Genomic DNA, 20,543 nt, shown 5'->3' on the forward strand with positions numbered 1-20,543 from the left:
TAGAGATTTTAGCTGTTTATCGTTGTTGTTTTTGTTGTTAAGTGCCTTCTTTTTGTTCGGTTTATTTAAGTGTTTGTTGCCGTGTCTAATTTTTCAGCTGTTTTGCTATGAAACGAACTGTTTCTGGTTTTTATCGTGTTGTTTTTTTTTCTTTCTTACATACACACACTCTTACACATGTCCACATCTACTCGCTTCTTCTTCTTAGTAGCACTTTATTAGTCAGCTTGTTGTTGTTGTTTCTTTTTTTTTGCTTTGGCAAAATGAACAACAAAAAAAATTCACAAAACTAATGACTTGTTAGATTTTTGTTTTAGCAAAACTTATTGAATTATGTTTTATTTTAAGAAATAGAACATAAAAAAAAACTTATGAAATAATAAGGCCTTTAGTTTGCTGCAAAATTTCTATTTTTAATTGTGCGTTTTTGTTACTTTTTTGTTCAAAAAAAAAACTTCACTTTGTGCAATGACTTTTCTTCTGCTGGTACTTTTCTATTTTCTCTTTTTTTCTACGCTCTTCAATAATTTGAGTACACTCAATATGTAACTCCCCGTTAAAATGTCTACTTCTTTTAATGTTTTAGTAACGTGGTTGAAAATGGGTGGTGGGGTAATTACTAATTCCCTTATAACCTGAATTTCCTTTATTTTATCTTCTTTATGAAACTTAGTTTTTTTTTCTTGCTATTTATTGTTACTTTATTATAATTTCTTTACTATTTTATCAATTTATTTATATTTATTGTATAATTTTTTTGCTTCGGTTTTACCGTTGTTTTGTAACGTTTTATATTCGTTTGGTTCGCGTCTGTATTACTGCAAGTGAGAATAACAACTGATTCTTTAGAATGCGTTTACTCCAACAAAAGCTTTTTTTGTGCCTTTTGTTACGATACGCAAGAAACGGAAAGAGCTTTTTTATGGAGCAATTTGCTTAACAATGCCAGGGTTATCGTATTTCATGTATATGTAACAATAAGGGGACAAATACATACAACTCAAAGCTGTCAAATTGAGTAATCAGAGTTGGAAAAGTTGATGTGATATTATTTTGTTTGATTCTACATTGAAGTTTGAATATAACGAACTCTGTGTTATGTAACAATTTTGGTTTTTGTATCTGTGATAAATATTGAAATAATAACACAGCAGTTTTAAATATTATATAAAACAATAGCATGAAACTGTTAAACTCTACATTTGGGAGGAACACTCCACGACAAGGTAATTCAATAGCAAGAGAGTTTGAGAAAGTACCAAAAATTACTCCAGGGATAGCAATGACCAAGAATTGGAGGCATTACTACATGAAGATTGATGTAAAACTCAATAAGAGCAAGCAAAATCATTGGGAGCTACACAAGCAGCAATTTCAAAAAGATTGCCAGCAGCAGGATTCATCCAAAAGCTGGTAAATTGGATACCATATGAATTGAAGCCGAGAGACCTTGAAACACGATTTTGCATGTCCGAAATTAAAACGAAAATCATATTTGCAGCGAATCATTACTTGCAATGAAAAATGTATCCAATACGATAACCGAAAGTGTAAAAGATCGTATGTGAAGCCCGGACAACCAGCCAAATCGACAACAAAACCAAATCGTAAGCACGCACAGAATTCTGAATGGTCTATGATTAGATTAAAAAAATTTTTCCCGAATTAAACTATGGATTTGTAATTTTTCCTTTAATGCCTGCCAAACTCATCATAGTCTTTACCTGTACTACCCTGTATAAGCAATAAATTAATGATATTTTTAACACAGAACTTGTTGTTAACTCTACGTAGATTTCATTATTTTCGAACCAAAAATCAGTATTAAGAATTTCTGTACACAATGGCCCGCAAGCTGGCCCATTTGTATCCCAAAAATACGTTATTTATGTTATGTGACGTTCAGGAAAAATTTCGTCCTGCCATGCCACTATTCAATAACTTAATAGGAAATGCCAAACGTTTGGTAAGTTTAAAATTAAAACATTCTCAAATTATTAGCTGATAGTTGAACTCACTTTGCCTTCATTAATTTTTATTAAGACTGCTGCTGGAAAAATTCTAAATGTTCCTTTGCTGGTTACCGAACAAAATCCAGAAAAATTGGGTAAAACTGTTGAGGATCTAGATATTTGTCATGCCAAGTGTGTGGTGAGCAAAACCCGTTTTAGTATGATGGTTCCGGAAATTGAATGTTATATGAAAAATCTTTTTGATGGAGGCAAACCAAGTGATGTGATATTGTACGGCATGGAGGTGGGTAATAAGAAAGAATAATGTTAACAATTTTTCTAAATTGCATAACAATTAAAATCACATAACAAAACCAAACCAATGTATAAACAATATTTGTCTAAATGTTGTGTATAAAATTTGGATCATTTTACTTATATCTCAGTCATTTATGGGCCGATTTTGCTGGAAACACACGGACATCTCTTTATCGACTACGATATATAACTATGGGTCTACAACTGGCATGAAATGCTTAACATTAAAACTAACATGATGTTAGTGTTAGGTATAGACTCATCATTTTAGCATTTTTTCAATGTTTTAACACGGTTGTTAATCCATTTGTTTTAACAACTCTTTTATAACATCATGTTTTAACAGCATTTCATGTCTGTTGTAGACGGGGTGTAAGGAAAAAATTTATTATTTCCACAACTAGTTATACCCTTCACCTTCGTGAGAAGGGTATATATAAGTTTGTCATTCCGTTTGTAATTTCCACAATATAATTTTCCGACCCTATAAAGTATATGTATATATTCTGGATCCTTATAGATAGCGGAGTCGATTAAGCCATGTCCGTCTGTCTGTCTGTCCGTCTGTCTGTTGAAATCAATTTTCTGAAGACCCCAGATATCTTCGGGATCCAAATCTTCAATAATTCTGACAGACATGCTTTCGAGAAGTTTCCTATTTAAAATCAGCAAAATCGGTCCTCTAATGGCTGAGATATAAGGAAAAAACCAGGACAACCTCGATTTTTGACCTATATCTGGATTACTAAGTCATTAATATAGATATCAAATGATAAATATTTCAAAGACCTTTGCAACAACGTATATAAGACTATAGTAAGTTGGACCTACAATGGGTCAAAATCGTAAAAAATATTTTTTAACCTCAATTTTTTTTTTTCACAAAAATTTTTTTTTTTAAATTTGAAAAAAAATTTAAATTTAAAAAAAAATATTTTAAATAATAATTCGAAAAAAAAATTCCAAAAAATTAAAAAATAACTTTGCAAAAAAAATAAATTTTGTTTACCTAAAAATATTTAAAATTTGTATTTTGAAGTATAATTTGGTGAAGGGTATATAAGATTCGGCACAGCCGAATATAGCTCTCATACTTGTTCTAGTACACGTTTTGTTTGAAATTGGCACCTCCAGAACTGGTTCTAAAGAAAAGGACAATTCGCAATAATTTAGTTTGAACAGGAATAACCCCATTACTGATTTTTTTTTTATTTCTTCCAGTCTCACATCTGCATTGAACAAACCGCCATCGATTTGTTAGCACAAAATATAAATGTGTTTGTGGTGGCTGATTGTGTGGCTTCGCGAGTCCATCAGGATCGTAATATGGCTTTGAAACGTTTGCAGTCCACTGGTTGTTTTATAACAACAACCGAATCAGTTATATATCAGCTTTTGCGTGATAAAAATCATCCCAGATTTAATGATTTAAAAAAATTATTAGTGGCCAAGTCACTGGATATGGAAATCAAATCATAAGCTGACTTTTTCTTTAAGTGTATTTGAAGTTGAGAGTAAAATAATAAAATAAAATAAAAAACTAAATAAATAAAATTTTAAAATGTTTCATTAATTAGTTAATGATGATGTTTTTTGTCGCCTTCATTTTTCTCAGCTTTTGGATGATTTTTAATATACTCCAAGGCCTTTAAAATGGCCGGTGGTGTGGGTGGTGCTGTGGGTATCACATCTCCATGGGGATGATAGCCATTGGCATCTGCCGTATAGCTGACCTTTACGGGGACACCCTCTTTAGTTGTGTAATGGAATTCACCATGTACCTCCTTCTGATCGCCAGCCTCATCGGCACCAATGCCGTTGGTGATATCGTAGCCATAGGAGAAATGTCCATGGCCATCATCCTTTTTGAATTCTTTGTTGACATGAGCATGGGCATCATCATCAACTGCCGAGACCCAGGCCACTAGCGTTAACAATAAAACCTGTGTAAAACCAATAAAATTTTCAAAATATTTTTTAATCGTTTAGAATTTTTAAAATTTTCTTACGTATTTCAACATTTTGCTGTAGAATTTTGTCTTAACTTTGTACTTTAAATTTTCAAATGAAACTGTGTTTAATAAAATTTTATTACACTTATTTATATAAATCGATTTTACAATTAAGCCTGTTTTTTTGATTGTTTTTTTAAAAAAAATTGTGAAACGTTTTGTTTTATTTTTTTATGATTTTTGTTTAAACTGGTTGTCGGTTAAATTTCAATCGTTTTTGTACAATTATTTGTATTTAACCTTTAGGGTAATTTAAGTTTAATATAGAACATGCATTTAATTGTATAAAAAAATCAATCGCTTAATCATGAATTAATATTAAAATGTCCATCATTTTCAGTAACTGCTCATAAACCTCCAGATTCTTGTTATGTTTCAGATCATTTATTGTACTCTCGAGTAAGTTTTTATCAGGATATTTCTATAAGACACGAGGAAAATGTGATATAAAGGCTCAATAGACATTACGAAATGGTTAACTGTCAAACGAACTGTCAGAATGCGATCTTTTTTTGACTTTTATGATCAGTATACTCTGGTCAATCATCATGAATAGATTGACTCTTGACGCTAACAAATTATCCAAATTTACTTTGAAAATCAGTCATCGATTCACGCAATTTATAGACGACTTTTTTATCACAAAATTGTGTTCAGCGATGAGGCTAATTTTTGGCTTAAAGATGGAGTTAGTTCAATCCACAACAGACCCTATAGACTCTAATTACATCCAGAGAAAGGCACCATTAGATGCGGTCTATACGCTGGTGGCATAATCGGACCTTATATCTTCAAAAATGAAGCCGGAGCTTGTGTTACGGCCAATGGAGATCGTTACAGCACCATGATAAATGATTTTTTGTTTGAAGATATGGTTGACATTGATCCGGGCGAGATGTGATTTCAACAAATCAAAATAAACCAGAAACAATTGACGCTTTGGAGGTCAACATTGTTCGGGTTATTCGTGACAGACGGCCAGCAATGCTCGAAAAAGTGGTCCCAAATTGGACGTCCAGAATGCGCTTCGTCAAGAACAGCCAAGGTGGCCATATGCCCGAAATCATTTTTAAATATTAATGCCATTTTTTTTACCCTTCACCTTCGTGAGAAGGGTATACATATATAAGTTTTGTCATTCCGTTTGTAATTTCTACATTTTTCATTTCCTACCCTATAAAGTATATATATTCTGGATCCTCGATTAAGCGTCGATTAAGCCATGTCCATCTGCCCGCCTGCCAGTCTGTTGAAATCAATTTTCTAAAGACCCCAGATATCTTGGGGTCCAAATCTTCAATAATTCTGTCAGATATGCGTTTCCTATTTAAAATCAGCAAAATCGGCCCACAAATGGCTGAGATATGAGGAAAAACCAGGACAACCTCGATTTTTGACCTATATCTGGATTAATAAGTCATTTATATTGTTACGTTTTAACCTTCTCAAAACGTTGGTTTATTTCCTTTAAATAAACCGGATACTTTTGATTGCAAATAAAAGCAAGCCGTTTAGTAGATTGAAAATTGTAACAACTCTTTATTTATTCAAATGTACAACAACAACAGAATTAAATAGTCACTCAATGTTTTTTATACACGTTTATAAATTCGCAGAAATACAGACACAATTTATAATGTACACGAATTCACTTGAAAAATACAACACACTTTAACGACTGCACTATTTATAACACTGCCATCTGCACTCTAGATTTCTCTTTAACTGTCTAGAGGTTTCTAATAATACGCCATCTGTGGTGTACTTTCTACAATGTTCTTTAACAGAATATTCGAATTCGAATATACGGTCGCAGCAAACAGCGTTGCCAACTTACGATCAATGGTCAACTGAAAGCTTTTATTCAATGTTAATAATGCCCACAGATATGTTACAGTTTGCTATTACAGCACTGTTATTTGAAAGCATTAGGCTACTTTTAAATCAGCCGTTAAAATCGTTATATTTGAATTCAAGTACAATTTCGTAACAATATGGACAATATGGATATCTAATGATAGATTTTTCAAAGACCTTTGCAATGACATATAAAACCATAGTACGTTGGACCTAGAATGGGTCAAAATCGGAAAAAATCGGAAACCCGATTTTTTTTTTCGCTAAATATTAAAAAAAAATTAAAAAACAAAAAAAAATTTAAAAAAAAAATTTTAAATTTAATTTTAAAAAAACAATTTGAAAATTTTTTTGTCCAAAAAATGAAAAAACTGCAAAAAAATATAATTTTTTTTTACCTAAAAATATTTAAAATTTTTATTTTGAAGTATAATTTGGCGAAGGGTATATAAGATTCGGCACAGCCTATCACAGAGCTATCTCTCTTACTTGTTTCTATTAAAATTTACTTTTTTGAGTAATTTTTTACAATTTCAAGTTCTATGGGGCTTAAAAAAATACCCAATACAAAACCTCCATTTTTAACACTGTTATTTATCGCTTTTGCCATTCATTATCGGTTTATCAGTCTAACCCCCATTTTCTCAATCTCTGACCCCCTGTCTATACTTGACAAATAATTATCAAAACAGTTAATGACGTTTGTTGCCAAGACAAAGCTGTCTGAGCAAAAGCACTAACAATTTTGTCATAACGAAGCAATAATACTAATAAATGGAGACTATACCTGATCATTTTTTATCTTGCCAACCATTTTGACGTTTATCATCATAAAAATTTATCAGGTATAGACAGTGGGTGATTATCGTTTTTCGTAACGAAATAATCAATTAATATAATTTTTGATATTGAGAAAATTGTGGTAAAAATGTTATAAATATTAATTTTAAAGCCATAAGTCCTCTTTTGAATATGTAATTTGATAATCTTTGTTAGTTTTTTTTGTAAAACCAACATTTATTTTTCCTTAGATCCATAACTGAGTCTTAATTAAAGTGTGTTAATTAATTTTCGAAATATTTCAAAGTAAATTCTTTTATTAAGATTCTCCATTAAATAGAGTATATTAAATTCGTTACTGTTCCCGAAAATTTCTTCTTAATCGAACGTTAAGAAATCTTAACTCGATTTTATCTTTAATCTGTTTACTCATTATGAAAACTGGTCTCTTATACTACATTAATTAATTTAGGTGTCTCATTCACACTAGATTTACAATATTTTTGTCATTATAGCTTTCTTACTTAATTAATTTATTATACAGTTTTGTCTCAAAGACATTTGTATGTACATAAATTAAAATTTTTTAAAAAAAAAACGTAAATAATATACAGTGGTTGACAATACTTTTTGGATTTCACAATATTTATTACGCTATTCTGTGATCCATCAATACTGCATGCTACACGTTCAATAAATATCGCGATCCCGTATCTTGTTCTCTTCTTGCCGGCATAAGTTTTAAAGTTTCCATTGTTATACCCTTCACCTTCGTGAGAAGGGTATATATAAGTTTGTCATTCCGTTTGTAATTTCCACAATATAATTTTCCGACCCTATAAAGTATATATATTCTGGATCCTTATAGATAGCGGTGTCGGTTAAGCCATGTCCGTCTGTCTGTTGAAATCAATTTTCTGATGACCCCAGATATCTTCGGGATCCAAATCTTCAATAATTCTGTCAGACATGCTTTCGAGAAGTTTCCTATTTTCAAATCAGCAAAATTGGTCCACAAATGTCTGAGATATGAGGAAAAAACCAGGACAACCTCGATTTTTGACCCATATCTGGATTACTAAGTCATTAATATGGACATCTAATGATAGATATTTCAAACAAAAAAATGGCACGTGTTTAAAAATTTTACATGTCGAAGGTACCCTACTTTGAGCACCCATAGCGCCGCCCCTGGATTATTTGTAGGGCCCATTTTAATAACTTAAACTCCTTGACTACGCCCAATTCAAATTTTATCCCGATCGGACCAGCCGTTTAGAAATGCCAGATTTATTTCCAAAAAAATAGTAAGTTGGACCCACAATAAGTTAGAATCGGAAAAAATATTTTTTAACTCGAATTTTATTTCGAAAATTTATTTGTATTAAAAAAAATTCCAAAAAAATGAAGAAAAAAAACAACTTTGAAAAAAAAAATAAATTTTGTTTACAAAAATATTTAAAATTTGTATTTTGAAGTATAATTTGGTGAAGGGTATCTAAGATTCGGCACAGCGGAATATAGCCCTCTTACTTGTTTCTAATTCATTTGAACTAATTCGAAATCAATTATATTCAAGTGAATTGGAAATGAATTGCAATTCACTTTGACCAATTCATTTGAATTGGAAACGAATTGATATTAATTTTTACCAAATTCATTTGAATTGACTCAAATTTCATTAAATTTTTTGGTGTGAATGATTCGAGAATTAATTCAAAAATTAATGATTCATTTACAGCTCCGGTAAATTTGAATTTATCTTGGAAATAAATATTTATAATTTTTGAAATTATAATTATAGTAGTTTTCAAACAAAGTTTTCATTGTATTGTCACTCACTGCATATTAAAACTCGTACATTATTTTATTTATATATTTGTATACCATTTAACTTGAATGAATACAAATTTACGATCCCATAATGTAGGTATATCCCTATAAATAGGGGCAGTCAATTTAACGATATCCATTCGTTCATTCAACTGTCGATACCAACTTTCTGATATCATACAGAAGGGTGATATCATACAAAATCAGAAACCGCTAAATAAATTATCGAATAAAATCGAAAAATCGTGCAAAATTTAAAACTTAAAAACATCGAAATCTAGCAATTTTTACATAAGAAAACCCCAAAAAATGTAAGGGAGTAAAAAAAAATTAAGAACTAGATGCTAAAAACCATAGATAAATAAACATACATATGTAGATTTGAAACTCTACTGCCAAAGACCTAACTCAGTTGTTAAAAACCTACGAGTGTTGTTTTTCTTTTCACATAGTTTTTTCCATTAATACATGCTCACCACTTTGGTTTCTGACAACTGAGTTAGGTCTTTGACAGCAGAGTTTCCGATATGATTAATGATCTATTATTAAAACTTTGTGGAAACAAAATCAATACTCATATGTGTGATTTTTTGAGTAATTTTTTTGTTTGATTTTTTGTTTCTAGTTTCCGCTCTATGTGCATTTCTCTATGCTAAAGGCACTTCATCAAAATTTATAAAAATATAATCAATTTACAGCAACAGAAGTGTTTTATAATTAAAATCATATACATAATAACTTAAAATCCAAATAAAGGCAAAGGATACCGATTATAGCACATTAATTTGTTATTTAATGCATTATTTGCATATTTATTTCGATTTTTTAGTTTTTTTTTGTTTTGAAAAATGATTTAGTAATTTTAACAACTTGTAAAACTCATAAATTAATTCAGTAAATTTTAAACTAAATCATTGCGCGTTAAAAATTAATTGTGAATAAAAACCAACATTTACATATATACATACACTGATGGACAAAATTCACCGCCATTTCCCCTTTAGGATGTGTAAAGGACCGCCACGCTACGTATTTGTAAATTAGGTTAATTTAAAAAGACTTGTTTTAACTGAAGTATAATAAAAATGGATTAATTGCCCAATTCACAATTGGTGTCGTAGCGTTGTATGTATTAATTTTTTTTATTAATGTTTTGTTTTTGTTTCGAAAATTTTTTGGAAAAATATTTATAACATACAATGCTACAACACTACGACATCAATTGTGAATTGGGCAATTGTTTTTGTTGAAAAAATAAAATTTTGTGTTTCAATTATATTTATAACGTGGTAGTCCTTTAAACATTCTAAAGGGAAATGGCGGTGACTTTTGTCCATCAGTGTATATATTGATTTTAATAAAATGCAATGAGTGACAATACAATGGAAACTTTTTTTGAAAACTATATTTCGTAATTTAAGTTTTCAAAAATATGATATTTTACAAAATATTTACATATGGAGGATTTCACGTTAAGTGAACAAACTTTTGAAAAATTGTATGATGAATTGAGTTACAAATCATCGAGTGTAGATGACCCACTCGCATTCCACTAAGCACCAAAAAGCTCTTAAAGGAATAGAAATAGTAAGCTTTTTTTAAGCAAAAAAAAATAACAAAAAAGGGGCTATTTTGAAAAAAAAAAAAAAAAAAGCACGAGAGATATATTCGGCTGTGCCGAATCTTATATACCCTTCATCAAATTATAATTCAAAATAAAAATTTTTAGGTAAACAAAATTTAATTTTTTTTTTAATTGTTTTTCAAATTTTTTTTTTTTTTTGAAATTGTTTTTTCATTTTTTTTAAAAAAAGTTTTGTCCAAATTTTTTTTTTTTTTGATGAAAAAAAATTCGGGTTAAAAATTTTTTTTTCCCGATTTTGACCCATTGTAGGTCCAACTTACTATGTCTTATATACGTCGTTGCATAGGTATTTCAAATATCTATCATTAGATATCCATATTGTCTATATTAATGACTTAGTAATCCAGATATAGGTCAAAAATCGAGGTTGTCCTGGTTTTTTCCTCATATCTAAGCCATTTGTGGACCGATTTTGCTGATTTTAAATAGCAAACTTCTCGAAAGAATGTCTGACAGAATTATTAAAGATTTGGATCCCGAAGATATCTGGGGTCTTCAGAAAATTGATTTCAACAAACAGACAGATGGACATGGCTTAATCGACTCCGCTATCTATAAGGATCCAGAATACATATGTATACTTTATAGGGTCGGAAATGAAAAATGTAGAAATTACAAACGGAATAACAAACTTATATATACCCTTCTCACGAAGGCGAAGGGTATATAAAGGATTTTAATTTGCAAAAAATTTCAAAATTTGTATGTCCTGAGTTACAAAACTCAATCGCAGCCCACTAAGCGACTAAAAAGGGCCTAAATGAAAAGACCTAAGCTTTTTTTAGAGCAAAAAAAATAAATTAAAAATAAGGGGTACATTTTGAAAAAAAAAAATCAAGTCAAACATTTTATATCTAGAGTTAAAAAACACTTACATATTTTGATAGATATCCAACTGGCATCCCACCAAGCGACAAAAAAGCTCTTCAAAGAAAAAACCTAAGCATTCATTTGAAAAAGGGCCAATTTTGGAGAAAAAAGTCAAAAAAACTTTTAATTTTGGAAAAAAAGTCAAAAACTTAAAATTTTTCGAAAGATTGAAGAAATATAGTTAACTAAAGTATTTGGGAACATTTTTTTCAATATTATAAATTATAAGAAAAAAACACCCGTTTATGAAGACATCGGTTTCAAAATATAATAAATTTCATAGTTTTTAATATTTAAAAATAAAATTTATTTTTTTCCAAAGATGTTTTATTCATTTTTTTAAATTTTTTTTTTCGAATTGTTTTTTTTAAATTTTTTAAAATTTTATTTTTGTTTTTTAAATTTTTTTTTAATATTCAGCGAAAAAAAATTCGGGTTAAAAAATAATTTTTCCGATTTTGACTTACTATGGTATTATATACATCGTTGCAAAGGTCTTTGAAATATCTATCATTAGATATCCATATTGTCTATATTAATGGCTTAGTAATCCGGATATACATAGTTCAAAAATCGAGGCTGTCCTTTTCCCGATTTTCTCGATTTTAAATAGCAACCGAGCCGGAAGAATTCCGGAGATATTGATGTATGAATCGTGTATGTCAGTTACATGGGGGCTTCGGAAAGTTGATATACTTAGTATACTTTGGCCGAAACATTCAGAAAAACACTTTAATTATTGCTGTATAACTTCTAAATACATATAAAAACGTTAAAACAAAATTTATAACATCGGTCTTACAATCTGAAATTACATTAATGATGAACAAATTGAAAATAGTCGCTTTTCAAAAAATAATCGACATTAAGCGATTTTGTTAAATTTTTTTTTTAAATTTATTTATTTTAATCACATTTAATTCTTGTACATATATTTATTCTAAATACATACATATTTACGTACACAATTTCCGATCAAAATTTATATGAATTAAATACATATCTGTGGACTTTTGACAAAACAACTTACATATGTGTAATTTTCAAAGTTTTCAGGAGTGTGCAAAAACTGTTGAATTTCAACAGCTTTATATAATTCCTTGGGACAAATAATAAAATAATTATCGATTATTCAAAAGTTTTCGCGCTCTCCCGAAAAATTTTAAAATTCCACTTAAGTTGTTTTGTCTAAAGTCCACAGATGTAGCAGAATATTAATTAAATTATTTAATATGCATTTAATTTACAATTTACATGTATATATTTATATGAATTTATTTGTTTTTTTCATTGTATGTAAAACAATATTGCACCTTGCATAGGTTAAAACAAAAAAACTAGTAAGTAGTAGAAGAAATATAAAATATTTTGCCAAAATCTTATATTCTTTTTTTTTGAAAAATCATCAATTTATAAAGTAAATGTATTTGAATTCATAGCTTAAAATTATTATTTGCATACATACATATTTGTATACTTATTCTGTGCTTAAGTTATGTTTATTTTTTTAGCTTTATTTCAATATTTATTATGTTGAGCCAGCAACTGCATGTCCGTTAAATATTTAATTATATGAACTTTAGCTTCAGCTTTTTGTCGCACACCCAGTGTATTCAGCATATCGGTGACCACCACACCAAACGATTGATCCTCGGGATTGACACTCTGCGATATAGAATTTTGAAATATTTTTATGGTATTCAACATATTATCATTGTGTTGTTGCAATTGTTGCTGTTGCTGCTGTTGTTGTTGCTGCTGCTGTTGCTGTTGTTGTTGCTGCTGTTGTTGTTGTGCATCATCATCAACACGTTCACGTTTTAAAGGTGGTTCATAGTAAAAGTTTTTTGTATCTTTTGCAGCTGCCACCGTTGTTGTGGTCAGTTGAGTGTCGCCTGTAACTGTAATATTAACTATATGAATCAGTCAATACATAAATAATTAGTTGTGTTTTTTTATGTGAGGAAACTAGAGCAATATGTTCTCGTTTCGTTGATTAACTCACCATGTGGATGATGCAGAGTTTGTGTTGATGTTGCGGCAGCTCCATTAAAGGGAAATATATCGACAACAGCGTGTTGTTGTTGCGGCTGTTGTTGTTGCTGCTGATTTGCATCCACCTGGGTTACTTGAGTGGTAGTAGTCGTCTGAGTTGTGGGCAAAGGACCACATTTGCCCAACAATGATTCACGATATTGCCTGTAAAACAATTTAAAATTACAAAATTTACAAAGTTTCGAAAGGGTAAGTTTAAATAAAATCTAAAGAAAAACCAACCTTATAGACTCTACGAGAAAACTCATTTGTTTAAAATATCGCCAACGTGATTCAGTGCTTAATTTCATTTCTCGGGCAAATTTATCGCGTAAACTTTTCCAGCGTTTGGTGCATTTTTGTTCTGGAATTATAGAAATTAAATTTGTATTATTTAATTTATTTATTAGAATGATTATATTGTTACGAAATTGTACTTGAATTCAAATATAACGATTTTAAGGGCTGATTTTAAAGTAGCATAATGCTTTCAAATAACACAGTGCTGCAATAGCAAACTGTAACATATCTGTGGGCATTATTAAATAAAAGCTTTCAGTTGATTTGATCGTAAGTTGGCAACGCTGTATTCGAACTTTGACAGTTAAAGAGCAATCTAGAATATTCGAGTGCAGATGGCAGTGTTATAAATAGTGGCAGAGGTTGCAGTCGTGAGTAAGTTTATAAGAGACGCTTTACGAATAAACATCAACTGAGTGCCTTAAAGTGTGTTGTGTTTTTCAAGTAAATTCGTGTACATTATAAATTGTGTCTGTATTTCTGAGAATTTATGAACGTGTATAAAAAACATTGAGTGGCTATTTAATTCTGTTGTTGTTGTAAATTTTAAATAAATAAAGAGTTGTTACAATTTTTAAACTACTAAACGGCTTTTATTTGCAATAAAAAGTAACCGGTTTATTTAAATGAAATAAACTAACGTTTTGAAAAGGTTAAAACGTAACAATATGTATATATTTAGAAAAAAGTATTTGGCATATTTATATAAAATTTGCGAATTAATTCCTAGGCATAATTCATTAGTACTTCAAACGTAGCATTAATTCCTTATTGAATCATTTTTTTTTTAATTCGCAGCACGCTTACAACTTTGGTTTCAAAATTCACTATTTTTAGCAACGCCACAAACCATTTGTGGAGCCTATTAGAACTAATAACAGGGTGGTGCTGCTATAATAATACCAGAACATTTAATGTGTTTCCAACGCCCTAAACGATAGAGTAATGATCTAGCACATAGTTCCTCGCTAATATTATTCAGAATACGAAGATTTTCGTCAATTTACACGTACACAACCCGAATGTAAACAATAGAGAGTAAAAATACAAATATTTCAATCAGTTGCTTGATGTTGTTGCGGATATTTTGTTACCCATACATGCACACAAATGTAATGCCTCTATTTGCGGGACCATGATCTAGCATATAATTGGGGAAAATTGTCGAAGATAACGCTAGTATATAAATAGTTACAGCGAGAATCAATCTGTTTATAAAAAATCTGTGATCGAGACAACAATGTGAGCAAAGTAAATTAATAAAGTACCGACAGTACTACAACAAATACAACATTTACAAAAACCACAAGCAATTTTGTTTTTGGTTTAAGGTCTGAGCTGTCAAAGTTGCCTGTTGTTGTTTTTGCTTTTGGGCATGTTATATTTTTCGCCGCAACAACCACAAGTGAATTGATAGTTCAGACCAAAGTAAAAAAATTAGTCAGCTGTTCTACTGAGTCTACTTTATTAATTTACTTTGAATGTGAGGAATTATAGAAGTGTATTTAGAGCATAGGTGGCAAAAACTCAAAATAAACACAAAACAAAAACAATTTAATTTAATTTTCGGTGCAAAGTACACATATATTCATTTGTGTTCTCTTTTATATTTTACACTACACCATATGCATTTTAAACACACTCTTTCTGGCCACCTCTGATTTAGAGTAACTATTTACTAGAAATTTTTGTCGTGAAATTGCCGGAATTTCTTTATTAGTTTTCTTCTTTTATTTCATAAGTTTATTATAATATTGTTACGAATTTGAATTAGCGATTTGAATTTAACGGTCTGTAACGACTGCCAGCAACATTCATACTCATCAACAATGTTGATACCAAGAATGTTTAAGCTCTAACATTAACATTGAAAGCTCTTGAATTAGAATATTCTAGTTTTGCCCGTTAAGAACAATCATGATGCTAATCTAAAGAAGATGGCGATGTGTAACGCAACAATACTGTGAGCACAATAATTGCCACATCTGGTAGGTTTTCAATCATGGAAGGTGTAATTAAATAACCTGGAATTTTTTTTTAATTTAAGATTGTCTTTTATCCCTAATACAAAATGATTTCTTTGGTTGGAATACATTACTTAAATGTTCAGCGAAAACTATGTCCTTATCCTTTGCACTACGTGTCCAGGTACAATCAGATTTTCTTATCGGTCTTTTACCCTCTAGCGGTGGCTTAATGTTCTTCTTTTCGAAGGGAGAAGTTTGTGTGCTTGGTACTGGTGATCTTCTTCCGAATGAAGGGCTCTTTGTTGAAAAAGTTGTCTGGCAGCCCTGCTAACAACTTGCCTGACCGAATGACTGATGATACAAGTAAAAAGTAAATAAAAACAACGTATACGATTGACGTAGGCTGCAAGCAAATAGCAGAGCAAAAGACAACCAGGAATGGAAAACTAAAAAAAACTATTTATCTGAAAAACTCAAAAAATAATTAGTTTTGTGTCATGCTGCCTTCAATCCTGTCTTTTCCTACTAAAGGCTGGTCAGTAGTGTTCTTCAAAATAGGATAAAAAATCGACAAAGTAGACTTTTTAAGTTCAAACCAAAGTATACCGTTGAAACTATTCAAAATAATTTGATTAAAAAGTAATGGAATAAAATTCAATATACATACATACACTGGTGGACAAAATAAAATTTTGTGTTTCAATTATATTTATAACGTGATAGTCCTTTAAACATTCTAAAGGGAAATGGCGGTGACTTTGTCCATCAGTGTATGTATATATTTTTTCTTTTAAATTTATACCACGTATGTGGACTTGTTTGCTGAATATTTTTCCATCAATCTCCTTCCTGTTCATTAAAAATCTAATACAGAGATACATATTAGAATATTGTCCCTCGATATATTAAACATTTTAGATCATGTCAACTTTTCCATCACCGGTTTCTACAGCAACAAAAAAGGTAAGAAAAATAACAACAAAATGCTCCGCACACATAGCTGAACTACAAAAGTAAACAAAAAGGCCAAAGAAATAGCAATAAAAACACACATGTTGCGACCGAATGTAATTGAATGTTTGGCGACTACCAGTCAAAGACTAGCGCCGACAAAATTTTATGCCGGTGGCTGACTCCATCGGCTGTTAGCCGACCAATGAAAAATTACTCGAATTGTAACAAATTACAAATTTAAATTCCGAAAATTTAATGTAATAATTAATGAATTTTAATTAACAAGCTGTTTTCAAGCCGACTTAAGCTGAAAATATTATTGTGCGGCTGTTAAAATTTATCGGCGGCTCGGCTCAGCAGTCTTACAGTTCGGCGCAGATCTCTGCTACCAGTTCTGACGTCGACACCATCTCTACAACAAACGAAGTCGAACCTGAAAAAAAAATTCTTCACTAAACAGCAGCAATACAAGAAACTACAAAAACGCTGACATACAGCAGAATATGCTGAGTATTAGTATAGCAAAATAACATAGCTAAAAGAATGTATTCATTTCGTTTTATTATTTTAGCATAATAAACCAAGGTCGTTGAATATGTACATGATGAAAGTACATATTGTGCCGACGTTTTGTCCTTGTCAAAACGTGCGGTGAAGCTCTAACAATTTTCTCATAACAATAATAAATGCTATGTTATGACAAAACTGTTAGTGCTTTTGCTCAGACAATTTTGTCTTGACAACAAACGTCATTAATTGTTATGATAAATATTTGTCAAGTATAGACAGGGGGTTAGACAACTTTGTCTTGACAACAAACGTCATTAATTGTTATAATAAATATTTGGCAACTATAGACAGGGAGTAATATTTATTATCTTGGCAGCCATTTCGTAGATTATCATGACAAAAATGTATCAAGTATAGACATAGGGTTGGCCAAACAAGCACGGATTATAAAATGAAATTCTAAAATAACAATTAATACTTTATTACTTCTGCACTTAAAATATTCCTACTCTAGGGGAGACGAACAAAAGAGAAAGGGAAAGCAATTATAAAAAAACACTGGCAAAGACACAGGGAACTTATTCCAAACATGTATGAGTTTGATGTGTTTTAATTGTTTGTATTGTGTGGAATAGACTATTTTTATTTATTATATTTAATAGATAAGAACGAACCATTTATCTACATATGATGATTATAATGAACTTAAATTTTTAGAAAAGAACTAACACACCTCCCCTCTAGTACTTGTGAACACACAATTAGAAGCAGTCAGTAGGCAAACGGATACGTACTTATAAAAACAACAAATACTTACCAGGCATACCAAGTTGTTCGGAAATTTGTTTCCACACTTGGGCTTTACGCACAAAATGCTTGTAATTGTAATGGGAACGATCATAAATGACGGGATTCACTTTAACCGCCTCAATTAAATTCAAATCAAATTGTTGTTCTGAATTTGCATCCAATTTTTCAACCATTGTGATGTGATTTTTTTCTATTTCAAGTTATTGCTGTCAGTAATATTTACTAAACATACACACACATGTTAACTTCTCTGCCAACTTTAGCGCCTTTTTTCGCACTCGTCTCTTCTAAATCTACAAATAAACGGCGACGTCACTGTTGTTTTTAGTTCTTTTTTTTATAATTTCCCTGCAAAGTTTATTTTTGTTATTGCTTTCTTTATTTTTCTTTTTTGATTTGTCCTAGTGGTTTTGTCAGCGAAATATTCCCCATTTATTTGTAAAAATTCCAATTGTACTTTTTTATAGCCCACCCCAATAAAGGTCAGCCATATATATGTTAGTATGGGTAAAGAACACACATACAAAAACACAATTAAAGAAAAACAGGAATTTTTGCTTTTACACAACTGGGTTTTTAATATGAAAAGCACACAGTACAAAAACAACCAAAAGCTTCTATAAATTTTCACACTACCGCGCGGTTTTAGTCGGAACAACGTTAACGACGACGTGTACGCAAAGCAACTAAATTGTGGAAACATCGTTGTTGGGTTGGAAGAAAGAGAAGTCAGCTTTGGAACGTTTGTTCGTTCGGCTACAGCATACACGAACGGCAGTGTTGACGTCGTTCGGTTGGAACTTTGTTGGTGTTGGAAGAAAGAGAAGCGCCGGCCAATGTGAATAAAATTAGTTTTTGATACATGTTTTATTTGTTCTTAACTGAATTTGTGTAATTTTTTGCCTAAGATTTTAGATGACAACAAATCCGTATTAAAAAGTAAAAAGTGTAATTTTATTGGTATTGAAGTTGAATTTTATCTTGGAAATACAAAAAAATATTCAATATCAAAATCTCCATCTTTGGCGATTTTTATTTCTTGTTAAAAAAAATTGTGAAAATGTGAGTTTTAGTACATTCATAACCGAAAAAGTACTATTTTAAATAGTGGATGGTACAATTTTTAAATTTCACTTGCCATCCCTGATGTGTGTCTATAAATTTTTTATAGTATAAAAATATAAACAGCAAAATAAATAAGAGAAAATGAGAGGACAGGAGAGAAACAAACAGCAAAATCAGCCAAAAAATAAATAAACGAATACGACAACGTCGTCGTCGTTCGCCTTAATAAAAAAGTACAGCTGCGACAACAAAATAATAAGGGAGTTCAGTGTTTGATGCATATGGTCTTGCGAAAGTGCAAATGCAAAATATTGCAGCTTTTTTTTGCAATACAAATACGCAGAATTGAAATTGTCACACCATTGCTTTTGAGCAATACTAAAACTGTATAGCTTTGCTTGCAATTTGCGTTTGCATCACTGATACTCGAACAGCTGACATTTGTAAACAATAATTTACTCCCTGTCTATACCTGATAAATTTTTATCATGATAAACGTCAAAATGGTTGTCATAATAAAAAAATTATCACCCTAAGTTTGTCAATGTATCGACAAACTGCCTGTTACTAAATGTCAACATAAATTTATTAGGCCGATAAACTGTCCGTTAACGATTTTGGTTTTTTCAATATACCGACAAAAAACATTTTCAGATGGCAATACCTCTCAAAATAGATGTGAAAGTTGGGAACCATGCCTTCAAGTGACAACATGTTTACATAAATCAGCTGTTTAATGTGGCCATCGACAACCGAAATCTTTTGAAAAATTCATTATCCTGCAAGTCTGCCAGGTAGTTAGGTCTGGCATGATAAACTCTTTCAGCAATCACTTGGAACTCATGTTCTTCGAGTTCATCCTCCATCAAATTAATGTTAATTCCTCTCTTAAACATTTTTTAAAAAATCTATTTAATTTCGTTTACAAAAACACAAACACAAAAAAACTATGAACAGCAGTCAGCTGATTGAATTTATCTGTACGATAAATAAATAACTGGCAGATGAGGTCGGGTTAGCTTTGCGACAGAATAGAAGCAAATAAGACATTGAGAAAACCAAATTTCCTTAATCTGCAGTTTTTCGTTGGGAAAAAAGATAATCACCTAATGAGAAAACGGCCCTAAGTCTCCACGTAGCAATTTTTATTGCTAAGCCCAAGAAATATCGTCGGCAGAACAACAGCAGAGTGATTGCTGAATGCTTTACGTGGAGAAAACATTCGTCACAAATACAAAATGTTCAACACGAGAAGTTCTATGCAAAACTGAGGTGTATTTTGCTTATATTTTGTGTTGAATGATTTTTTTCACTAATTTCTTTGTTTTTTTACTTTTGGTACTTAAATAAATTAAATATTTATGTATTAATCTCACCGGCTACAGTGTAAAGTATTGTATGTGTTTATGCCTTTACAACCTACGGTTGTCATAGTGTTAATAAAAAGCAACTCTGACTTTGTCTAAACGAACTGACAACTTGTTGACATTTGCATGTGTTTTGTTGTCATCGCCCACTTCGTACATACAGATGCAGATTTTGCAGACAGAAAAAAAACCAACGACAAAACAGCCACCATAGATAGCCACTATACGACTATCAATTGTTCTTTATTTATATTTATTTACATACACAA

General features: G+C 30.8%; 3 protein-coding genes across 4 annotated transcripts; 1 reads left to right on the forward strand and 2 right to left on the reverse strand.

Moving 5' to 3' along the window:
* Positions 1–1,811: 1,811 nt before the first annotated feature.
* Positions 1,812–3,749, forward strand: LOC135960644 (isochorismatase domain-containing protein 1-like). Its single transcript, XM_065511984.1, has 3 exons — positions 1,812–1,966; positions 2,044–2,256; positions 3,492–3,749. Exons 1-3 carry the CDS (start codon positions 1,844–1,846, stop codon positions 3,747–3,749), a joined length of 594 nt encoding a protein of 197 aa, XP_065368056.1. The 5' UTR covers positions 1,812–1,843.
* LOC135960645 (pupal cuticle protein Edg-78E-like) lies at positions 3,708–4,372 on the reverse strand. The gene is made up of 2 exons (XM_065511986.1): positions 4,280–4,372; positions 3,708–4,213 (listed from the first exon to the last, which is right to left on the reverse strand). Exons 1-2 carry the CDS (start codon positions 4,289–4,291, stop codon positions 3,848–3,850), a joined length of 378 nt encoding a protein of 125 aa, XP_065368058.1. The 5' UTR covers positions 4,292–4,372; the 3' UTR covers positions 3,708–3,847.
* Positions 4,373–12,725: 8,353 nt separating this feature from the next.
* Adf1 (Adh transcription factor 1) lies at positions 12,726–18,528 on the reverse strand. 2 transcript variants are annotated; one of them, XM_065511637.1, is made up of 4 exons: positions 17,850–18,528; positions 13,545–13,665; positions 13,273–13,466; positions 12,726–13,180 (listed from the first exon to the last, which is right to left on the reverse strand). In XM_065511637.1, exons 1-4 carry the CDS (start codon positions 18,013–18,015, stop codon positions 12,786–12,788), a joined length of 876 nt encoding a protein of 291 aa, XP_065367709.1. In that variant the 5' UTR covers positions 18,016–18,528; the 3' UTR covers positions 12,726–12,785. The 2 variants fall into 2 exon arrangements, with proteins under 2 accessions (XP_065367709.1, XP_065367710.1); XM_065511638.1 differs by having other exon boundaries at positions 12,727–13,168; positions 17,850–18,526.
* Positions 18,529–20,543: the final 2,015 nt, after the last annotated feature.

The sequence above is a fragment of the Calliphora vicina genome, chromosome 5 (genome assembly GCF_958450345.1).
Source record: "Calliphora vicina chromosome 5, idCalVici1.1, whole genome shotgun sequence".
NCBI lineage: Eukaryota > Metazoa > Arthropoda > Insecta > Diptera > Calliphoridae > Calliphora > Calliphora vicina.